The sequence below is a fragment of the Rhinatrema bivittatum genome, chromosome 1 (assembly GCF_901001135.1).
Source record: "Rhinatrema bivittatum chromosome 1, aRhiBiv1.1, whole genome shotgun sequence".
In the NCBI taxonomy this organism is placed as follows: domain Eukaryota; kingdom Metazoa; phylum Chordata; class Amphibia; order Gymnophiona; family Rhinatrematidae; genus Rhinatrema; species Rhinatrema bivittatum.
In genome coordinates, this window is record NC_042615.1 from 725,933,060 (window position 1) to 725,956,891 (window position 23,832).

Sequence of the window (23,832 nt, forward strand, 5' to 3'; positions counted from 1 at the left end):
CTTGATTTTGAGCATTACCACAATTCTAGCTTCTTGACCCTTTCCTTTTGATTCTATTTTTTCCTTTCAGGGTGGATTTAAAAAAAAAAAAAAAAAAAAAAAGGCCAAAATTTATACCTACCCTCCAGCAGTTGCTTCTTCTGGGCTGATAAATCAGTCATATTTTGGTTTGGTAGTAAATCAGGGTTTCCCATCCCTGTCCTGGGGACCTCCTAGCCAGCCGGGTTTTCAGGATATCCACAATGAATATGCATGAGAGAAAATCTGCATGTTATGGAGCCAGTGCATGAAAATTCTCTCATGCATATTCATTGTGGATATCCTAAAAACCCAACTGGCTGGGGGGTCCCAGGACAGGGTTGGGAACCACTGTAGTAGCCTTTGCAAGTGGGAATGAAGTAGCAACATTCTTACTGGTGGGTAAAGTTCAAAGCCCTCTTATTCCTTCAACAGGAGCTCTCCCCCCAATTGTGCCAGGTAGTCTCCATATTTCAAGATATGCAGTGATTGGAGTGGTGTTATTGGCAACATGTGGCAACTGTGTCATTAACATTTGGAGTTTCTTTGGCTGTTTTCCATGCTTTGCAGGTTAAGGGTAAATAAAGGTCCTGCAACTCTGTGCTCCAGGACTGTGGCTGTTAGAAGGCTGGCGTATTCTAGAGTCTAGGAGCCTGGGAGGCTGCAAATGGTATTGTGAATGTTGCAAGTGCCTCTTCAAAAGGAGGATTGGATGAATGTCCCAAACAATTCTCAGTTATGATTTTAGAAGATGTTTGGAGTTTCCTCTCACATCATGATATCTCCATATCTGTTAAAACTAGAGAATAAATTACTGCCCTGATAACTATTTTGGAGGACCAGTAAAGGGGTTTCAGCATCTGAGGCACTGATTTTTTGCCCTACAGAGCATGAACATTATAAGAGTGGTACCTTACCATGTATGCAATAAAAGTCTTTCTTTTCGGAACAGTTGTCTGGGGCCTATTTTCTGACAGTAACCGTACAGCATAGGATTTTTCCCCTGAAAACTGGAGGGGAACTGTGATGTCACAAAATTTGATCAACATAAATATATTCATTGGAAAAGCTAGGTAATCGAGTCCTCTATTCTTGAAAGAAACAAACTGAACACTGACATTTTTTTTCATTAAATTTTTATGGGTTAAAAGCTTTAAAGTTTCTCTGTTTCATGTTCTACCCATGGTTAAGAGGAAGCTCCTAAGTTTTCACCTGGGATGACTGCAAATTGACCCAGACATCCTGCTTAAATATTCCACAAGTGTTTGTGAAATAAAAAAGAAAATGTATTGTCCTTGATACATTTTTTTTTGTTGTTGTTGTTAAGGATGAGTTTAGAATTCTATAAGATGCTCTCAAAGAACTGTTATTCCTCCTCGTGCTTTGAATAATTAAAAGTTTATATTTCTTGATTTTGAGGTTTCCCTGGCTATCTACTCCAGAGTATCCTTTTTTGTTTTGTTAAGATATGTTGGGGCTTTTTCCTCTTTTCTTTTGAACAGATTCCTTCTTTAAGTTATTTTCCCCTGTAGTTTTGGATCCATTTCCGGTGGCTTTGCTCCTTGGTGCCTTCTGAATCCTTGCAGGACCAAATCAAAATAAAATCAATAGAATGCAAGCATTCTGCAAAGGCTGGATTTTAGAGACAACAATACAATTCCTGTTATTCGCTAGCTCTCAAAACAAGGTAAGCACATATATAGATATTTTGTTTTAATCTCATATAGAGGTGTACCACAACACGTTGTCAGTGCCTTACTTATTTTTATAATATGCTAATTAAACAGAATATGCTAATTCAACACCAGACAAATGGCTAAGGAGCCATTAGAAGGAGAAATTACTGCTTACCTGATAATTTCATTTCCTTTAATGAAGACAGGTTGATCCACAAGCAGTGGGTTATGCACCCTCTACCAGCAGATGGAGACTGAGCAAAGCTGATGTCATGGTACATATATCCCTGCATTGACAGCAGCCTGCCAGTATTCTTTGAAAACACCAGCTTTGGACAACTAAACAATATATGATAACTATTAACAGACAACTATTCAAGCACAGATAAGGAGTGTAATATTACTAATCTAGGGACTGGATTAGACACATGCCAGTAATCCAGGGAAAACGCAGCCATTCAATAGCACCACCATCCGACAGCCAAAGGCAGGAAGGTAGATTAACCTGTCCATTAAAGAAAAGCAAATCAGATAAGTAGTAATTTCTCCTCTCTTAGCATTCAGACAGGTTAATCCAAGACCAGTGGAATGTACCAAAGTTATTCTCAAACAGGGCAAGAGGCTGCCTGAGATCCGAACACCACCACATGAGCAAAGGTTGCGTCCTCCTGGGCCTGCACATCCAGGCAGTAATGCCTGGAAAAGGTGTGTAAGGATGACCATAATCGCACATCGGCAAATCTCAGTGGTGGAGAATCTAATCTCCACCCATGACACTGCCTGAGCCATAGTGGAATGAGCCCTAAACTGATTAAGCAACAGTTGCTCAGCATCCACATACGTAGCAGTGACAACCTCCTTAATCCAGGCAGACTCTTGTAGCCCGCACCGCCAGCTCAGTCTATTTACCCCCACCGTGGAGAATAAGCAGGTGGGCCGTGTTCCTGATTTATTTTTAGAAATTTCCAAATACCTCATAATATGTTGCTTGACATCCAAGGTCCTTAACAGACAATATTCATCCACATGTCTCTCCCTCTGGAGTGTTGGCAGTGAAACTGATAGATTCAAGTGAAAATTTGAGCCCATCTTTGGCAAAAAAGGATGGAACAGTTCACAGTTGGTCAACCCCAGAGTCACTCGCAGGAACAGCTCTGGCGATACAGCCTGCAGTTCGGAAACTCTACATGCAGAACACCATCCTCAAGGAAGCAAGCTCAAGGAGAGGCTATGTTGTGGTCTAAAAGTGGGACCCACCAGAAAATCCAGAATTGGATTAAGATACCACAGGGCATTGCCAACCACAAGGGGAAACTAAGATGCTTCACCCCTTTCAAGAAACAGGCCACAATCGGATGGGCCAAGGGTTCACTATTCACTTGACCTCGAAAAGGGACAAGAGCCGCCACCTGTGCCTTCATGGAATTAAGGGCCAAGTCCTTAATCAACCCATCCTGCAAAAAATCGAAACTGAGCGGGATCTTAATCTAACAATGAACCCCTCGTTCCTCACACCAAGCCTCAAACACTCGCCAAACCTGAACACAGGCTAAGAAAGTGTAGGACTTTCGTGCTTGAAGCAAAGTGGAAATCACAGCAGTGGAATAGACATGCTTCAGTGCACCCAAGCCCTCTCAAGGGCCATACCGTAAGACAAAACAGAGTCAAGATATCCCTGTGGACCGGTAATCGGAGGCATGAGTCCACCAGGAGCCTCCACAGATCTGCATACCATGGCCTCCTGGGCAGATCTGGCGCCACCAGAAGCACCAACCCCATGTGTCTCTCGATCCTCCAAATCATTCTGCCCAACATGGGCCACGGGGAAAAAGCATAAAGAAGCTTGCCTTCCAGCCACGCCTGCACAAGGGCATCAATGCCTAAAGACTTCAGATCTCTCCTGCAACTGAAGAATAGAGGAACCCGCGCATTGTGTGATGTCTAAGTCTAGAAACGGAAGGCCCCAGCAGCCCATTATGAGCAGGAACGCTTCATTTGACAATTCCCATTCTCTTACATTGTCTTTTCCTGCAATGTGTAAGACTAAGATCTCCTGAAGATGTACTTTCGCCCATTCCATGAGTTGGGTTATTTCCTGCAACACTTGCTGGCTCTTAGTTCCTCCCTGGCGATTGATGTAAGCCACCATCATTCGGACTGCTCGACCCTGCAAGCAGTCGACAAATTGCAAGCATGCCAAACGGCATGGGCTGCCAGCCAACTGATGCTCCAGAGAGACTCCTCTGTACTCCAGAGCCCTTGCGCTGTGAACTCCTGACAGTGAGTCCCCCAACCCTAGAGGCTCGCATCAGTCATGAGTACTAGCCATTCCGTTGTTCACAGGTGAACGCCCTTCCTTAGATCTGCTTGCAACCATCACTGCAGTTGGATGCTGATCTCCACCGGTAACTAAAGTCATTGTATGGTCCTGAGACTGTGGATTCCAACGTGCAAGCAATGTGTGCTGCAGGGGATGCATATGCACCCTTTCTCACGGAATCACCTCTAGGGTGGCTGCCATCAACTTGAGCACTTGTAGATAAGACCACAGCATCAGGCATATTCTGTCAAGTCACACCTGTGCCATCAATTTCTAAATACGATATCCAGCAGAACACCCTGCCTTGCTTCATGGCGAAATGAACACCAATACACTCCAGTGTCTGGGATGGCTGCAGATTACTCTTGGCCACATTCACCACCTAACTTAGTTCCTGTAGCAAGGAGATCACCTGGCATAAGGCCTGAAGGCTCTCTTTCATGCTTTTGGCCCGAATTAGCCAATCATTTAAGTACGGGTGGACCAGAATGCCATCCTCTCTCAACATTGCCACTACCATCTCAACCTTGAAGATTCTGCATGCGGTGGCCAAACCGAAGGGTAGCGCTTGAAACAGATGTCGTCCCAAAACAGTGAAATGCAGAAAACTGCTGATGCTCCAGCTGGATGGGAATATGCAAATACACCTCTGACAAATCCAGAAAAATTCCAAGTGTACTGCCATTATTACCAAGTGTAAGGTTTCCATGTGGAAACAAGTCACTCGCAAAAGACAGTTGACTCCCTTGAGATCCAGGATGGGGTGAAAGGAACCCTCCTTCTTGGGTAACAAAATAAATGGTATATTAGCTCATATTTTCTTATGACATGGGCAGTGGGATCACAGCCCGCAAGCTGAGAAGCCTCAACATACACTCCACTGCTTGTCTGTTCTACAGAGAACAGTACGGCAACACCACGAAAATATCCCAAGAAACTCCAGAACATAGCAATCTATCACCACCTCCAGAACCCACTGATCTGACTTGATCGACTCACCTCCAATAAAAAAATAAAAAAGGCAACCCCCATCTCCTATTCCCGGGGTGGGTTGGCACACCTTCAAATAGGGGGCCAGGGGGCACCACCACTCAAGCCCACACGCCATCTGAGATGCCTGGGACCAAGGATTGAGACCTACCCAAAGGTCAAGCCCTCTAAGAAGCCGCTCCTCTGTAGGGTTGAAGACGTCTGAAACTCCCAGCACGAACTCTTATGCAGAACAAGCCCAGCACCTGCTTTTTAACCTCTGGTAACAGAGGAACCTGGGACTCACCCCACTTATTGGCCATTTTGTTTTTCAACTCACTCCCAAACAAGAATGATTCTTTAAAATGCAATTTTTTAAGATTAGACTTTGAAATTGTATCGGCCAACCAATTCCTCAGCCATAGCTGATGGCTATCACCAAAGCAGCCCCTCTGGCAGAAGTGCGGATCAGGTCACAGCCTGCAACCGCCAAAAAGGCGGCTGCTGGTTCCATCATTGCCCTGGAATTCAGCCCAGACAACTTCCTGAGAGAGAAGCAAGCAAGAGCAAGCCACCAGGGAGCAGCAAGACGCTATCTGCAAATTCATTGTCACCACCTCAAAGGCATGCTTAAGGATAGCCTCAATTCTCCTATCCTGCGCATCCTTCAATGCTGTTCCTCCTTCTACAGGTATAGTCTTCTGTTTGGTGACTGCACACCCCAGCACATCCATTTTCAGATAGTGCAAATGCTCTTGCGCTGACGGATCCAGGGGGTACAGCGCTTCCATGGCTCATCCCTCTTTAAAATGAGCTTCCAGGGCGCTCCATTCAAGATCAGTTTTTGAATAGCATCCATAATGGGGAAGAAATGATGCTTTATGCAAAGAAACTAAAATGGGATTCTTCTTTGGCTCAGACATGGAATCAGCACCCGGCACCCCCAGCATCTTCAGTGTCTGGGAGATCAGAGCCAGCAACTCATCTCTATGAAAAACACAACATTGTTCAATATGGCTCAACCCCGGAAGAATTTTCGCCTTCATCATCCGTGCACCTATCAGCGTGACCTGCAGCAGGTCTAGACGTACTTAGACACTTACCCGCAGCACCAGGCATGTGAGAATCCACAGTCTGCAATCCTGAACTCTTAGGTTTGCTGGTTCCACCAACTATGCCTAAAGAAAGGACTGCAACTCTTGAAAAAATTCCACCCAAGATAGGACAGAAAAATCAATACCAAAACCAGGGGATGTCTGTCCTGCACCCACTGAGTTGCCTTCCCCTGCTGGACTACCAGTTAGGGGAGCCTCTAAAACCAAGCAAATCCTGACTGGTCCCCCTCTGGTCCCATTCCCACATCATGCTGAGAAGGCCGGGATCAGCAAAATAAGTTGGAGACAACTCTCCCTGAGCCTCCAAGCAGCACTGACAAGTTAGAAGGGTAAGGCGCTTAAGCCTCTTTGCTACCAGTGCAATGGCTAAACACCCACTAGCAGCACGCTCCCAAAGGCATCTCACAATTGTGTGCCCAACTGCACAAGCAAGCCTGGACAGGGCACTCAAAAAAACAAGGTCTGTCCAACAAACACAAACTACAGATGCCCAAAATTTAGATGCCCAATACGCAATCCAGGTAGGCGCCCACCTGAGTGCTCACCCAAGCGCAAACAGTCAGATACATCGCAGCAGAAAAGTGCACAAACACCACCGCAGCCTACCATGCAGCGTCTGAGCAAGGGGCCTATCCAAAAGGCAGCTCAAGCTGCCACGATTCCCCAAGTGCCCACAAAGGCAGGAATGGACATCTGATCGGCATGTCAAGGCTTGGAGACCAGAAGGGGAATGGAACCCTTCACTTTTTTTTTTTTTTTACTCTTTACCTGAGCTCAGCCCGTTCCAGCTGAGTATAGAGTCTGTCTTCAGCTGCAGGGGGAGAAAGTAAAGGCCTTCACTGCCACATTTGTCTTCCTGCACCTGCTAGCCTCTCATAGTCCAGGATGAAAAACCAGCTACTGGAAAGAGGGAAGGATCTGAGATATCACCTCAAGAAAATTCAACTGAGGGAGGGACCATAAGATATCACCACAGGAGAATGGAGTGAATTAATTTCCTTTTCTCCTAAATTTTTTTTAAGCAATACCCAGTAGGGAGATGCACGTCCACCATGTGCTGGAGATTAAGAGTACTGGTGGATTGATGTCATTGCAGGGGTATATATACCATAACGTCAGCTTTGTTCAGTCTCCATCTGCTTGTAGAGATGCATAACCCACTGGTCATGGATTAACCTGTCTGAATGCTAAAAAATGTCCATATCCAAAATGAAATGTTGCCAATATGCTATAGCTAAACATCCTTGAAATTTGCCCCCAAATGCCCCCACTATTGTAATACTGAAATATGTAGACTAACAAATGCTTGAAATGAAGGGGGCATATCAATGTACTATTTAGCTGGGGGCATTTTACTGTATAATTATTATGCAGTATATTTGATAAAGATAGTTTTAATTCTGCTTTAGCTTGAAGAATTACACATTACTATTAACATTTACGTTTGAAAATATATCAAATAGGTTTGTAGAAACAATTAGTCTTTATGTTCAAAGATAGAGGAAAGAATCTATATAGGCTACAATATTGCATTAACACAATAATAATATGACTAGGCTGGCTACTACTAATTTAAGATTATATAAGATACTTGCTGACAAAAAAAAGAAATCTGACCATGAGCACGCCACATCAGAATACTGCACATTGCATAAGATGCTTACTACCAGCTATCCGTTGCATGTTACACACTATGTATGCATGAACTATGCATATACACAGCTATGTTATTTTGAAGTTGCACGGTGAGGAGTGTCTGATCTTTTGGGACTTAATATTCTGTAAGCAGTCAGTGATAACTGATCTTTTGCTTAAGTTTCACAAGTTACATAAAGTGTAATTTACTTCAGATATCAGTGAGCGCCAAAAATATTAAATACTATCTCTGTAAGATTATTTTGCTGTTTTATGGTCAAAATATATTTTTGGACGATAATCCAAAACACATATCCAAGAAATAAGGTCAATGGTTTAAACTCAAACTGAAAAAAAAGAAACTAATTCTTTCTCCCATTTCAATCAAAAAAAGCCTTTTATTCTGCCTTTTATTAAAAATGGACTTTAATAAGGCATTACATTTGTATAAAAGTCAGGAATCTTCATCTAATTCAGATAATGTATGTTTTATTTCCAATAATGTTCTATAATACAGGTAATGTACTAGATTAACTTTATTGGAAATAAAAAAAAAACAAACATTCATTTTTTTTATTTGAGTGTTGCATGTAAGAAATGTTTCCTGGTCCCTTAGTTCACACAAGATCCATTTTAAACTCCAAATACTGAAATCACTGAAAATTCCTGCAAATGTTCTGATGTCCAAGTAAACTAGTGAATCACAGTGGATTGTCAATTGAACAAATTCATTTACAGAACACATCCATCTCTGAATTCACAGAATGTCTAACAGGTAAGTAAATCTCAGCATAAAATATGAACCCACAAACAAGTGAGTAATCACCAAGTCTTGTCATTGCATCCCTCTCGCTACATTTTGCTACTCCTTGGCTTTCTTAAACAACTTCCCCATGACTCTGTTCACAATGTTTATGTTAGCTGCAGGTTTTAAACCACTAGAGGATGGCAGAGAGTAGAGAGGCAGTGTTCTTGCCTGCCTGTTTAAGGTTCTTGGACATTTAATAAATATGCTCTCCTCTCACATCTACTGAGGACTCACCTCAGATCCTCTTCAGTCAAGATATAAGATCATATTTCCAGTGAAAAACGGACAAGAGTCAACATGAGATTTATGATTAGTTTGTCATGTTATGCACCTTTCTGTGTTTTTCTTTTATCATTACCATGTGGCTTACTAGAAAAGTGAAAACAAGTTTAAAAGGCACAACGTGGAGTAGCTGCTCAAGTAGGAGAATGTAAACAGAGAAGCTGCTGAGTTTAGGTAATCCAAAGGCATAAGCAGCAGGCTGGTATCTAGCCATCTGCCTTTTGAAGCCCCTTAAAACAGGCTTGAGGTGTAAGGTATGTTCTAACACACCCTATTTCAAAAAGCAATAAGGCAATAAGTATGGTCATTCTCTGCCCACCCCACCCCCCCTAAAAGAAAAATAAAGCTACAATGGTAGTGTAGGCATATGTAGTATAACTTAGTTACATGTGATACTTCATATTGTATACGTATAGTATATTAATTGTCCACAACCCACATCAGCATTGCAGACTCTTTGTATTCCAGTCCAAAACGAACCATATTTCTGCATTGCCACCAGGCAGTTTTCCCTTTCTGAGCGAAGTGATTTTACCTCACTGCTTATCCATCTTTGTACTGAGAAGAGAGTTCAAAACAAAAGCTAAACAGTATCATATTGGTGAAGAGCCTCCTCCAACTTGTGTGTCACTTTTTGGAAAAAAGTAATCTGTTGCTGTAAGAAATGCTGCATCTGTGATCTGAAGTCTCTCACTCGGATTTGGTGGAAATGATTAATTTCTGCCAGTGTGGCAAATGAAATAATATTACAGCGATCCTGAATCCCATCCGCTTTCGGAACCTCCATCTTCCCTTCTTCTACATGCTTCTTACTCTCCTTTACTTTGGTGAGCGCTCCTGTGTTAAGTAAAAAAAAAAAAAAAAAAAAAAAAGAAGACAAATACTGTGATTTAAATATGCAGTTACATTGCACTAATGGAGACAATGAGATGGGTGATCCTTTCTCCACACAAACTTGTGACCTTCCTATCTGCATAGCTGGCAGAACTGAACACAGATGACAGCTCATCTCTGCTATCATAATTAAGGTTACACTGAAAGATTATTCTCTATCATTAACTTTTCCTGGTCAAAGGAAAAAGGTCAGAGGGCCAAGCTAAGACTAATCATGGCAAAGACATGAAGCGTCTATTCAAATTCACTGTGAGGTTTTTGGTTTTCTGGCTGTCATCTTGGATAAATACCACTACCTTATAATTTCATTTACAAAGGGGCATACGTGGCAATTATTAGAAAGACAAGAGGCTGACATGTGCCAACTTATTTTGGGCATCTTGCCCAATCTCCTCCCCTACCAATATTAGCTATATTGAACAGGAAAGTGTAAAACAAACACCTTCAAGGAACAGCTGAAATGAGAATACACTAACAAGAACTGCCCAAGCACAAATTGAAGCTATTCATGTTTCCTCCTGATGTCTTATGTATACAACTCTGTAATCGCGCCTGAAAGAAGTGCATAATTTACTTTGATTGTTCTGATCCGATTCATAAGCACAGCTAAGAGCTAAACTAAAAGGCTGCAATAAAACAAGAAAAGAATGTTTTAATTCATTCAATTAAATGAAATAATAAACTAAAAACGGTTTTGTTTCTAAGGAGGAAATGTTAAGTGTTCAAAATTTTTGAAAGCTATTTAGTTGCTACCAGTGGGATAAATTAAGTAAAATCAGGGGCACTACTGTGCTGAAGCTTATGAGAACACTAAGAATGGAATGTGGAAAAAGCAAAATTGCTTACCTTGTAATAGGTGTAACCCCAGGACAGCAGGATGTAGTCCTCACATATGGGTGACGTCACTGATGGAGCCCTAGAGCGGGAAAACTTCTGTCAAAGTTTCTGTAAAGCTTTGACTGGCATCCAGAGTGCCTACTGAGCATGCCCAGCATGCTATGATATTCTCTGTCACAGGTGGCTCTCTTCAGTCTCGTATGTAGCATCAAGCTTTAGCAAAAAATAAAATAAAATGTAAAATATCCAACTCTGCGGGGAAGGCGGGTGGGTTCTGTGAGGACTACATCCTGCTGTCCTGGGATAACACCTATTACAAGGTAAGCAATTTTGCTTTATCCCAGGACAAGCAGGATGCTAGTCCTCACATATGGGTGATTAGCAAGCTAGAGGCAGAGTCATTTTGTAGTGAAGCAACACGTATTGTTGTTGGAAATGAATCAGCCGAAGATCACAGCAGTTTGGATGTAGAAGGAGTTCGGATTAAACTGGAAACAAGTTCTTTAAGATGCATTTGTCCATAGGCTGAATCTTGTCATCCTTCTTTGTCCAAACAGTAATGAGCTGCAAAGGTGTGAAGCGAACTCCATGTTGCTGCTTTACATATGTCAAGGATTGGCACTGAACGATAGTGTGCTACTGAGGTTGACATTGCTCTTACTGAATGTGCTTTTACTCGCCCTTGAAGAGGAAGGCCTGCTTTTTCATAGCAAAACTGTATGCAATCTGCTAGCCAGTTGGATAAAGTTGGCTTACCCACTGCTTTCCATGGTTTGTTTGGATCATAAGAAACAAAAAGTTGAGTGGATTTCCTGTGGACTGCAGTGCGATTTATGTAAAATGCTAAAGCACACTTGCAGTCTAAGGTGTGTAAGGCTGTTTCTCCTGGGTGAGAGTGAGGCCTTGGAAAGAATGTGGGTAAAACTATTGATTGATTCAAGTGGAATTCCGTAACTACCTTAGGGAGGAATTTTGGATGTGTACGGAGAACCACTCTGTCGTGTAGGAACTTTGTATAGGGTGCATACATGACAAGTGCTTGTAACTCACTAACTCTTCTAGCTGATGTAATAGCTATGAGTAAGATAGTCTTCCATGTAAGAAATTTGATATCACAGGAATCAATGGGTTCGAGTCTTGTTAATACCAGGTTCAGGTCCCATTTCATGACTGGTGGCCGAATCGGTGGTTTTAGATGCATCAAGCCTCTCATGAACTGAGTGACGAGAGGTTGTGTAGATATAGGTGCATCTCCCAGCCTGTTATGGTAAGCTGAGATTGCACTTAAATGTACCCTAACAGATGAAGTCCGAAGACCAGAGTCTGAAAGATGACATAGGTAGTCTAATAGAGAAGTCGTGGGGCAGGAAAAGGGATCAATGCTCTTTTGCCTACACCACAAAGTAAACCTTTTCCATTTTGAAGCGTAGTTCATTCGTGTGGAAGGTTTACGTGAAGCTATAAGCACTTGAGATATATTGGATGAAAGATTGAGTGGTTGTAAGATCAAGCTTTCAACATCCATGCTGTCAGGGAAAGGGATTGAAGGTTGGGATGGCGCAACTGAACCTGATCCTGAGTTATGAGAGTGGGAGCTACACCCAGGCAAATGGGATCAGTGATCGAAAGGTCTAGAAGTGTGGGAAACCATACTTGTCGAGGGCAATATGGAGCTATGAGTATCATGGACCCTTTGTCCTGTTGTAGCTTCACTAGAGTTTTGGTTATGAGCGGTATTGGAGGATACGCGTATAGTAGGCCTGAGTTCCAAGGGCGAGCAAAGGCGTCCTTGGCTGGCTGGTTTTTCTGTTTGTGTAGAGAACAGAAGTTGTCTACTTTGTGATTCAGATGTGACGCAAAGAGGTCTAGTGTCGGTTGACCCCAACGTTGAAATATCCTGGACGCTACTGAGGGATTCAGGGACCACGCGTGTGGTTGGAACTGACGACGGAGTCGATCTGCTACTACATTGTGAATGCCTGGCAGATAAGTGGCCCGGAGGAACATGGAGTGGTTCAGGGCCCAGCCCGAAATCTGTGCAGCTTCTTGACAAAGGAGATACAAGCCCGTACCTCCCTGTTTGTTGATGTACCACATGGCTACTGTGTTGTCCGTTTGGATCAGAACAGTTTTGTGTGAAAGGCAGTCCTTGAACGCATTTAATACATAACGTATAGCTCGAAGTTCCAGGAAATTGATCTGGAAGGATGCTTCGAGTTTTTTCCAAGTTCCTTGGGTCTGAGATTGTCTATGGGAGCTCCCCAACCCAAGGTGGATGCATCTGTAGTTAACATTATCTGTGGGACTGGTTGTTGGAAGGGTAGGCCCTTGCACAAATTGTCTTTGTTTGCCCACCAGAGAAGGGAGGAACGTAATTGGTGGGTTACTTGAATTGGAGAATACAGTGGTTGAATGGCTTGGATCCATTGAGATCTCAGTGTCCATTGGGTTACCCTCATGGCGAGTCTTGCCATAGGAGTGACATGTGGAGGCCATGTGGCCTAGTATGGTTAGAAACTGATGAGCTGTTGCTTGTTCCTTTGAGTGAATCGAGTTTGCCAGTAGGGAGAGTTTCTGCTCGATCTTTGGGTAGAAAGGCCTTTGAGAGTATGGTGTTCAATTCTGCTCCTATGAATTGAAGCAGGTGAGACGGTGTGAGATGGGACTTTTGATAATTGATGAGAAAGCCCATGGAGTGAAGTAGAGTAATTGTTCGGTTGAGAGAAGCCAGAGCTCCTTGTTGAGATATGGAAAGACATGGACTCTTTCTTTGTGCAAATGTGCTGCTATTACTGCCAGACATTTGGTGAATACTCTGGGAGCAGAGGCTAGTCCGAATGGCAGAACTCTGTATTGGAAATGTTGATGACCCACTATGAAGCACAGATACTTGCGATGAGGAGGGTAGATTGGGAAGTGAGCATAAGCGTCTTGAAGATCCAGAGAACAAAGTAAATCCCCTTTTTGAAGAAGTGGAAGCATGGTGCCTAGAGAAACCATCCTGAACTTTTCTTTCCTCAGAAATTTGTTGAGATTTCTGAGGTCTAAGATGGGACGTAGGCCTCCTGATTTCTTTGGAATAAGGAAATATCGGGAGTAGAATCCTCTGCCCTGCTGAGTTTGGGGCACTGGTTGAACAGCCCTGGCTCTCAGAAGGGTGGATAATTCTGCTTGTAATTGAATTAGTTGAGAATTCTGTTGTGGGAAGAAACTCGGTGGAGATTCTGGTGGAATTGAGAGGAAATTGAGTTTGTAACCTCGAGACACTATGGAGAGTACCCATTGGTCTGATGTTATCTTGAGCCAATTTGTATGAAATTGGGATACTCGTCCCCCTACTGGTAGATTTGGTTGAGGACTGTGGGATTGAATTTGCTCTCTGGTTGAAATCTCAAAACCCCGCCACTGGGCCTGACGGAGGTGGAGGTTGCGTATGAGGAGCTCTAGGTTGTCTTGTTTGGGAGCGTTGTTGTTGAGGCCTAGTAGATCTACTCCTGGAAGCTTGGGAGTAATATCTTCGAGGCCTGTAGTAAGAGCGCCTAGGTTCCCTTCGTGGTAGGCGGCGTTGAGGTTGTGTGGAAGTATCCTGAGGCATTTGGGATAGTTGATGTAATGTTTCTGTATGGTCCTTTAGCTGTTGAACTGCTTCTTGGACCTTATCACCAAATAAGTTATCTCCCAAACATGGCAGATCTACAAGTTTTTCTTGGACCTCAGGCCTGAGATCCGAGGCCTTGAGCCATGCGTACCTGCGAGCAGTAATTCCTGCAGCTGCAGTCCTGGAAGCAGTGTCAAAGCTATCATAAGCCGCTCTCACCTCATGCTTCCCTGCTTCTAGGCCTTTATTAACTATGGCCTGTGCTGGTTCTTGAAACTGTGCAGGTAAAGAGTTTGTAAATTCCTCCATCTGCTTCCATAAGTCTCTGATACTGTGTCATGTATAACTGGTATGCAGAGATTCTGGAATTTAATATTGCAGCCTGATAGACTTTCCTTCCTAAGGAATCGAGGAAGCGGTGATCCTTACCAGGCGGAGTTGAGGAGTGAGGGTGTATACGCTTTGATTTCTTCTGGGCAGATTCAACTACCACTGATTGATGTGGTAGTTGTGTCTTTTGGAAACCAGGTGCTATTTGTACCAGATAAGTGGAATCCACCCGTTTATTTACTGCTGCAACAGTAGATGGATGCTCCCAGATCCTATGCTGGAGGTCTAAAAGTACCTCATGAATTGGGATGGCCAAAACTTGCTTGGGTGGATCCACAAATTGTAGGACTTCTAGAGTATGCCGTCTAGTGTCCTGTTCTGCTGTTAACCTAAAAAGGTATGGTGTCTGCCATATCCTGAAGAAAATTGGAAAATGATAGGTCTTCTGGTGGGGACTTTTTTCTCGGTTCCGGTGGTGAAGGTTCCAACATGAAGTCCTCAGAAGACGTGTCTGTATCATGGTCATCCCAAGAATCCTCGTCATCCCTATAAGGGGATTTTGCGGTGGATCTTGGTTGTAGATGTAGTCCTGATGGGCCTGGTAACGGGTCATCGATAGGCCGTGATGTAGGTGTTTGTTCTCCTGCTTTTTTCGGCAAAGTGTCGATGACATTTTGATAATTTTGTAGCAGACGCTGGAAGAAAGCCAGATCTTGTACTTCTGGCTCTTCCCGTGGTGGTTGCCTCGATGGAATATCAGTAGGCATAGACGTCGAAGGTGGACGCTTCTGTGATGAAACCACTGTCGGCGGTAACACTGAACTCGGCATCGAAGAGGTCGATGGGAGGTGTGCGTATATCGATGTAGTTTTTACACATGGTGTCGACATTGATGTATCTTTTGTCCTCGGTGTCAAAGTCAACACCGGCATCGGCAAATTTGCCGGCATCAATGCTGGGAGCATCGGCATCGATGAGCCCGTCGGTACGAATTGCTGTTCTTGAAAGCCTGTAATACTGCTTGCCTGATAATTTCAGACAATTCCGGCGTTACAACTGATGGTGCCAGAGTAGTTGTAAGCGGTGGCGGAGGCTGAGGCGTAAGATCCGGTGCAGAGCCCTGCAGAGGATCAGGTATCGAAGACCGAGGATGAGGCCCAGGCACCGAGGTTTCCTCCGTTCGTGGCGTTTTGCCGTCGATGGTTCCTGGGTAGCGGTTTCAGACATCGATGACCGTCAATGTCTATGCTTATGTTTGGACTTCTGAGTATCGACAGATTTTGTCGGAAGGCAAGGAACGATCCCCCGACGGTCCTGGGCAGTGTTTTTTAAGCAAGAGGCGCTTAGTCATTCCAGCCGGAGACGACTTCGATGATGTCAAAGGAGATGATATGAGTTGAAGTTGGAACAGATGTTCCATTTTCTCCAGTCGAGTCTTGCGACTTTTCGGCGTCATCTCGGCGCATTGCGGGCAATTATTTACCTCATGTTTTTCTCCAAGGCAGAGTACACATTCGATGTGCGGGTCGGTAATAGACATTTTTTTTAAACCTGTAGCCATATTTCCCGTCGAAAAGGAATGGGAATTCGTGAGAAAAAATTTTATAAAAGGAAGGAAAATTGAGACAGAGGTACTCACCAGCCGGTGAAGAAAATACCCCGACAGACTTGTGAGAAAGAATATCAATAAAAGTTTGACTTTTCAGTCCAGAATGTGTTGAGAGAATCTCAACGGCTCCTATCCCGCGATGCCTACAGCAGCGTGGAAAAACGAAGACTAAAGAGAGCCACCTGTGGCAGAGAATATCATAGCATGCTGGGCATGCTCAGTAGGTACTCTGGGTGCCAGTCAAAGCTTTACAGAAACTGACAGAAGTTTTCCCGCTCTAGGGTTCCATCAGTGATGTCACCCATATGTGAGGACTAGCATCCTGCTTGTCCTGGGATAATATGAATATAGCATAATCTTAAACGTGCAATCACAAAAGAAAGGTTTTAAAAGCAAGTAATGTGATCATAATACATGATCCACAGCTTTTATTAAAAGGACTGTAATACATACATATATATTCAAACACACACACGCAGGCAGATACAATATTGGTACGTATAGAATCGGCGCTCATGATTGAGCTCCCGCTCTCAACGTGCACCGATCCACCTCTCCTGGGAGCCGGGATTTAATATTTAGAGGGGCTGCCGTGGTAAAAAGGAGGCGCTAGGGAAAATTTGTAATTCTTTATTCTGCACAGTCAGTCAAGAGCCGCCATTTTGCTGATCTCCTAAAGTCAAAGTATCTCACCACAAAAACTTGTAAACACCACACAAAAATCAGTCAAAAGTATCTCACCACCAAAACTTGATAGGTCGGCGCGATCACTGGAGACATCAGTTGCTGAGATTTGACCGCGCCGATCTATTAAGTTGTGGTGCACACTCAGAGAAGCTGAACTGCTGTATGCAGGCAACCACCGGCATCAAGTGTAATAGCCCCTGAAGCAGCTCAAATGAGCGAAACTTGGCCTGAGTCGGCCTTATTATGATGTTCTGTGCAGAATAAAGAATTCCTGGTGTTCACTGGTCCTCTTGTTTTGGTCGCTACTGCAGTATTGGATCTGTTTCTGGTTTGTTTTTTTGGACCTTCCCTTTTGCTAGGGAAAACTTTGCATCCTTAGCACCTCCTTGGCATCTGGCACCCAGGAGAGGTAGCAGTCAGCGGGTTAGGAAGATGGACACTCAATTTTACAAGTGGCCGTTTTCCTAACCTGACCACCAGATCTCCGATTATTTTTACAGTTCTCCTTTTTTTGGTTCCTCCAACTTAATGGAACTACAGAAAAGCAGAGTGGGAGCTCAATCATGAGCACCCATTTAATGAATTCCGATATTGCATCGGCCTGTGTGTGTGTTTGAATATACATGTATGTTATTTCAATCCTTTTAATAAAAGCTGTGGATCTGTATTTTCTGCAAACTTTTGGGGCTCATCAAGAATTAACACCTGCTCTGGTGCAGGCAATTTTTGAGAGTAAAAATGTGCATCGAAGGCACAAATTTTTAAAAAAATTTTTTTGCATCAGGGGATAATACCTAATAGCCTCATCCACATGAATTTACATGTGGATGAGGCTTCATGCCGATTTCGACTCACATTTTGGACACACCAATCCCCTTACTGCGTGAGGGGTTCTGGACGACATTTTGCGCCCGTACAGCCATGCTTGTCAGCCGAGCTCACTAAATTACATCAGTATGAGAGTTGTGTGCAAACATTTAGGCACCCCTAGCCAAACTGTATGTTTCAATGAATCTCTAAATGAACAGCAGCTGATGTACATACATATGTACCTGGTACAAAGTTTAACATCTTTCTACAATATTTAATGCAAAATTACTATTTGCTTATTTTAAAAAATACTGACTGACTTGTTAGGCCTTCTATTAGTTAGATGAAGACAATTCCATGGTTAACAAATACACAACCATCTAACCTCTTCTCCCTCCTCCCATTCAGTCCCTTTCCTTCTCTCCTTTCAGGCACTCCCCACCCTTACCCCCTTCCCAACCCACTATGTGACTCACGCTTCCTGCCAGCTAGGTGCCATTAGCCCACCAGCAAGTCAACTTTGGGCTCACCACTTTGCTGGGCCTATTCTTGCTGGCGAAGAGAGGGAACTCCACCAGCATGTGACGCTATGGGGCCTGATCTTGCTGGCAAGAAGCAGGAACCTCGTCAGTGAGCCATGCCATGGTGCCAGTCTTCTTCCTGCTGGCATGCATAATTTCATGTGCCAAGAGACAGCTGGGTCCTCATCCTAATTGGGGTGGGAACCTCACCAGCGTGCTGTTCAGGACCTGATGTTGCACGGACCACATATAATGTTCTGTAAATTTTTAAACAGATAGGCAGGCCGGAATAAAGCAGATTATGGGCCGGATTTGGCCTACGGGCCATAATTTGCTCACCCCTGGTCTAAAGCATGCAAAACAAAACCTTGATAAGTTTTGTTTAAAAAAAAAAAAACAAAACATCAGGTGCTTTGGACTAATGAAACTAAAATTGATCCGTTTGGCCTTAACCCTACAGGATACATTTGGAGGAAAAAAATGTAAAGCATTTGAAGAAAAGAGCACCTCACCAACTGTTAAGCACAGAGGTGAATCTATTATGCTTTGGGTTTTCTGGCAGCCAGTGGTGGCACAGGAAATACTGTGCAGGTGAAAGGAAGAATGGATTCAATTAAAACATATCCTAGAAACTAATATCCCACAGTCAGCAAAGAAACTGAAGCTGAAAAGAGGTTGGATAGTTCAGAAAGGCAATGATGCAAGACATACCTCAAAATTCATCATGAAGTACTTACAGAAAAGGAAGACTAAAGTTTTGAAATGATCTTCACAGTTCAGACATTTAAAATCTGTGGAGAGACTTCAAACATGCAGTGCATGCAAGCAGACCTAAGAATATTTCTACGCTCAAAAGAGATCTGTAAGAAGAGTGGGGATATTTTACAGGTATTTAAAATCATGAGAGGTCTAGAACGGGTAGATGTGAATCGGTTATTTACTCTTTCAGATAATAGAAGGTCTAGGGGGCAACTCCATGAAGTTAACATTTGCACATTTAAAACTAATCGGAGAAAATTCTTTCACTCTCAATGCACAATTAAACTCTGGAATTTGTTGTCAGAGGATGTGGTTAGTGCAGTTAGTATAGCTGGGTTTAAAAGAAGATTGGATAAGTTCTTGGAGGAGAAGTCCATTACTTGCTATTAATTAAGCTGACTTAGAAAATAGCCACTGCTATTACTAGCAACAGTAACATGGAATAGACTTAGGTTTTGAGTACTTGCCAGGTTCTTATAGCCTGGATTGGCCACTGTTAGAAACAGGATGCTGGGCTTAATGGACGCTTGGTCTGACCCAGCATGGCATGTTCTTATGTAAGACTCTTAGATGGCTATAAGAATCATTTGGAAACATCTCTGCCAAAGGGATGTGTTACAAAGTACTCGCTGAAAGGATGCACAAACTTCTGTACATGTCATATTTGTTTTATTTTGAATTTGCAAAAACTGCAAATTTGAACGCATAATTACAATTTAATTTACAGAAAGATGCATATAGTGCCAAAAGCTGATTCTTGAACATTCCATTTTACCATCCCAAATTTGCGATATTAAGCAGCAATGGGCAGTTTTAAGTACATAGACATTTTTTTCCAATATATCTCGTTTTGCATTTTCAAGGAGCAGGAATTTGAAGCAGAACATGACTTTTTCAGAAATGATACCCATTTCAAGATAGTCTTAAGGAACATTTTTCCTGTGGTCAGGGTGGAATGTGTCAGTTCTCAATGCAAGATGATTCATTTGTCACTAAATCTGGGATTAATATTGAGCTGCAATAATTTTCCAAGTGTAAATCTAAACATAGAAAATTGTTGTGAAAATTACTCTCTCAGGAAAACAAACGCATGGTTTGTAAAAACTCAAACACAAAAGTTGTATTCGAGACTAACGCACTGGAAGCCCCTCTGGTTAAACATTACAATCATGATGGACATTTGTTTGAAGAAATTCACTGGACTGTTTCAGATCAAGTTGGAGGAGAGATCATTTGAAGATTAAAGAAACAGGAATAGATTTACCACTTATACAGAATTTTTCCAACAGGATTCAATATGGCTTTTTTTTTTTTTTTAATAAACCAGTCAAATCTCATTGGGCTTAAGTATATTTGAATTATTCACTTTGGGTTTTTATTAACCTGGTGTCAGTGTTAAGAGAATCGCTGAGATCACTGCTCCAGAAAATAAGATGGCACTGGTGGAAATAGATTTCTGAAGCAGAGGTTCTCTTGAAATATAGCGTATAGCGATTTGATAAATAAAACTTCAGATTAGGGAAGTGATCATTTATATGATTATAACCCCACCCTGGTGTGCGTGTCCTGCACAAGTGGGGCCATAAGATTATTTGTAAGCTATTTGGGGCAGGAACCCCAACTAGCTCTTTTCTGTTATCCCTTCCCCAGGGTGTGGATCCTTTGGTTTGAGGGGGAAGGGTTCCTTTTGGGTCCCAGATCAGGAGAGGCTAACTTCCTCTGTTATCCCTGGGAGAGGGGTCACTTCTCTTCCTGTGTGCCCAAATAAAGACATTAGATGCACTGGATTAGTGTACAAACTTAAATTTACTGAATAAGAAAGTTGCAGGTGGCACAATAAATATGGTTCAGCATCACAGTCATTCTCAATTTTATTTATTTATTTTATTTATTTATTTATTTATTTAACTTTTATTTACCGACATTCGTGAAACACATCATGCCGGTTTACAAAAAACTCAAAGGAGGAAAGTTACAATATAACAATAACACAGTAAAACTGATAAATAGGTAAAACAATAGCGTAGTAGAGCAATAGTAGAGGGGAGGGGAGTGGGAAAGGGAGGATACCGGGGAGTGGGAGAGGGGAGGCTAAGGGAAGGGCAAAGGCTGGACAGAAAGGAGTGAAAGAACACAAATAGCTGCAACTATATACAGTTGATGATAAGTACAGTCATAATCAAAATTGTAGAGCTAAGGAGGTAATGAGAGACATTTACTTAAAGTATTCACTTAAATATGAAATAAGAAGGGGGTTAGGATGATTTAAGGGCGGTATAGAAGGGAAAAGTGTTAATGGGTTAGCAAAAAGGGTATTGGAGGGGCAGGGTGAGTAGGGCGGGAAAGGGGTACAGAGATTTAAATATACAAGGATCTCTTTACCTACGTAGGGATACGGAGGGGTTGAGGGAAGGTAATCACTGGGAATCACCAGGGAATGCGTTTTTAGAAGGTATAAAGGGAGTAGCGGGGAGGGGAATGCTAAGGGTGGAGGGTCGGCCAGGTGACAAGGAAAAGGGGGGAGAGGCTGGGGGGAGGAGACGAGGGAAAGGTCGGGCGGAGGGTAGGGTGAAACGTGGGAGGCCGAGTAGGGAGAAGCTGAGAAGGGGGCAGGGGGTACAAGGTTGAGCAGGGGGAGCTGAGGGGGGGAGAGGTTAGGTTTGGTTTGTGTCGGGATAGGCCTGTCGGAAGAGCCATGTCTTGACTCCTTTCTTGAAATTGTGAAAAGATGTCTCTTGGCGTAGGAGGGTGGGGAGGGAGTTCCAGAGGGTGGGACCAGCAACGGAGAAAGCTCTTCCTCTGGTGTGGGTTGAGTGCGCTACTTTGAGGGTTGGGATGTGAAGGGTGTCTGTAAGGGTTGTTCTTGTGGGGTGGTCGGAGGAGCGGTAGCGAGGCATTTCATCGAGCCAGGTGTGATTGTGTTTATGTAGGGAGTTGTGAAGGATGGTGAGTGTTTTGTATTGAGAGCGGTAGGATATTGGCAACCAATGTAGGTCCTTTAGTATGGGGGTAATGTGGTCCCTTTTGCGTGTGCCGGTTATGATTCTAGCCATGGAGTTTTGTAGAATCTGAAGGGGTCTGACGGTGGATGCAGGAAGTCCTAGTAGCAGGGAGTTACAGTAGTCTAGTTTCGTGAGCATGGTGGTCTGTACGACTGTACGGAAATCGCGGGTGTGGAGGAGGGGTTTGAGTTTTTTTAAGATGTTGAGTTTATAGAAACCCCCCTTTAGGAGAGATTTGATGTGGGGTTTAAAGCTCAGGTGTTGATCTATGAAGACGCCCAGGTCTCTTACAAACTGGGTCTGAGAGAGGGCTGTAGTAGAAGTGTGGGGGGTGTCCTGTTGCAAGGGGATCGTGAAACATTCAGGCTGATTAGAGATGACGAGTACTTCTGTTTTGGAAGTATTTAGAGCTAGATGGAGCTTGGATAGTAGGGCACTTATAGTGGTGAGGCAGGATTCCCAGCGTTGCAAAGGTTCGTTTATGGACCCTTGAAACGGGATGAGGATCTGCACGTCATCCGCATAAAGGAAGAATTTTAGGCCTAGGTCGGAGAGGAGGTGGCATAGAGGTAGGAGGTAAATATTAAAGAGGGTGGAGGATAGGGATGAGCCTTGGGGTACACCTTGTGTGATAGGTATGCGTGAGGATTCGTGCTTGTCGAGTTTTACTATGTATTCTCTGTGTGTGAGGTAGGAAGAGAGCCATGAAAGGGCTGTACCGGCGATACATATTTCTGCTAGGCGGGTCATAAGTATTTGATGGTTGACTGTGTCATAGGCAGCTGAAATGTCTAGTAGGGCGAGTAGGTACGAGTTTCCATGGTCCATACCTTTGAGTATGGTGTCTGTCATGGCTAGTAGTAAGGTTTCGGTATTACGGGCTTTACGGAAACCGAACTGACGAGTGTGGAGGATATTGTGGTCTTCTAAAACATCCGTCAATTGTTTGTTAACAACCCTTTCTAGGACTTTGGATAAGAAAGGGAGATTGGAGATCGGGCGGTAGTTGGCAGGATCGGTGGGCTCTTATCTGTGCAGGAATCTTTCACAGGGCAAGGGATCCTGCCACCCTTCTGGATTAGGTGAGGAGTGTCCCAATGGGTTGGGCAGGAAAACCCCTTCCACGGATGGCTAAAAATTCTGTGCTTGTTCAGAGTAAACGCTCTCTTCCCCTGGCACTAAAGACTCCAGACTGGTGTCCGCTTATCTCTTTACAGTTCTTGTACTCATGGGGGCTGATGCAATACAGTGTATATATAGTTATTCATGAATTAAAGCAAAGAAGAACGTTTTTGGTTAAGAAAAGCAGAAATTCTGTTTTGAGTGGTTTTGCTCATTATAATAGCCTAAAAATAACTCAGATAAGTAGTGTCTTTTTCCTAAAGGCATAAACGAGCAACTTCAAGATCTTGACATTGGTCTAATCTTGTGATACTCTTGCAAGCTAATATGTGCTAATATGGCATATTTTTGTTCTGCTTGGGGTATAGGCATTCATATGCAAGAAAAACAGATCTAGGTCAAGGACATCACACTGCAGATAAACAGAATGAAGGAGGTCACAGGAAATTCCTCTTTCAATTCAATATTTGTAAACATCTGAAATCTTGAATACACACCAGTTATACAGATTTATTGATTCTTATTTGTTAGCACTTGAAGGCAGAAACTGCCTTAATGTATTTGTTCCTTAACATTTGGTAAATAAAATCTTTGATCTGCCTTAACATTTTCCACCAGACCATTTAAATATTCATTAGTAAATATCTTTCCCATACATGGATAACATTTATCAAGAATCAAAATTCTTCCCACTGTATTAATACAAACATTGCCAACACTTATCTGAATGAATTCTCCACATTATCCAACATTACTGAGCTAACTAGATTAAACCTTTAACTCTTACATTATGCTTTTTATCCATTGCCATTTAACTGACATTCATGGGTTTTCCTGATC

The 23,832-nt window shown here is 43.1% G+C and overlaps 1 protein-coding gene across 2 annotated transcripts in view; it reads right to left on the reverse strand.

The window, feature by feature from the left end:
- SNX18 (sorting nexin 18) overlaps positions 1-23,832 on the reverse strand; it is a 110,714-nt gene that overhangs the window by 25,016 nt on the left and 61,866 nt on the right. The window contains exon 2 of one of the 2 annotated variants that reach the window (XM_029577302.1): positions 6,843-9,660. The exons of the other annotated variant lie outside the window; for it this stretch is intronic. Coding sequence (XP_029433162.1) covers positions 9,407-9,660 — 254 coding nt within the window. The 3' untranslated portion in view covers positions 6,843-9,406. Of the gene's footprint in view, positions 1-6,842; positions 9,661-23,832 lie in introns of those variants that run through there. 2 annotated transcript variants of the gene reach the window in all.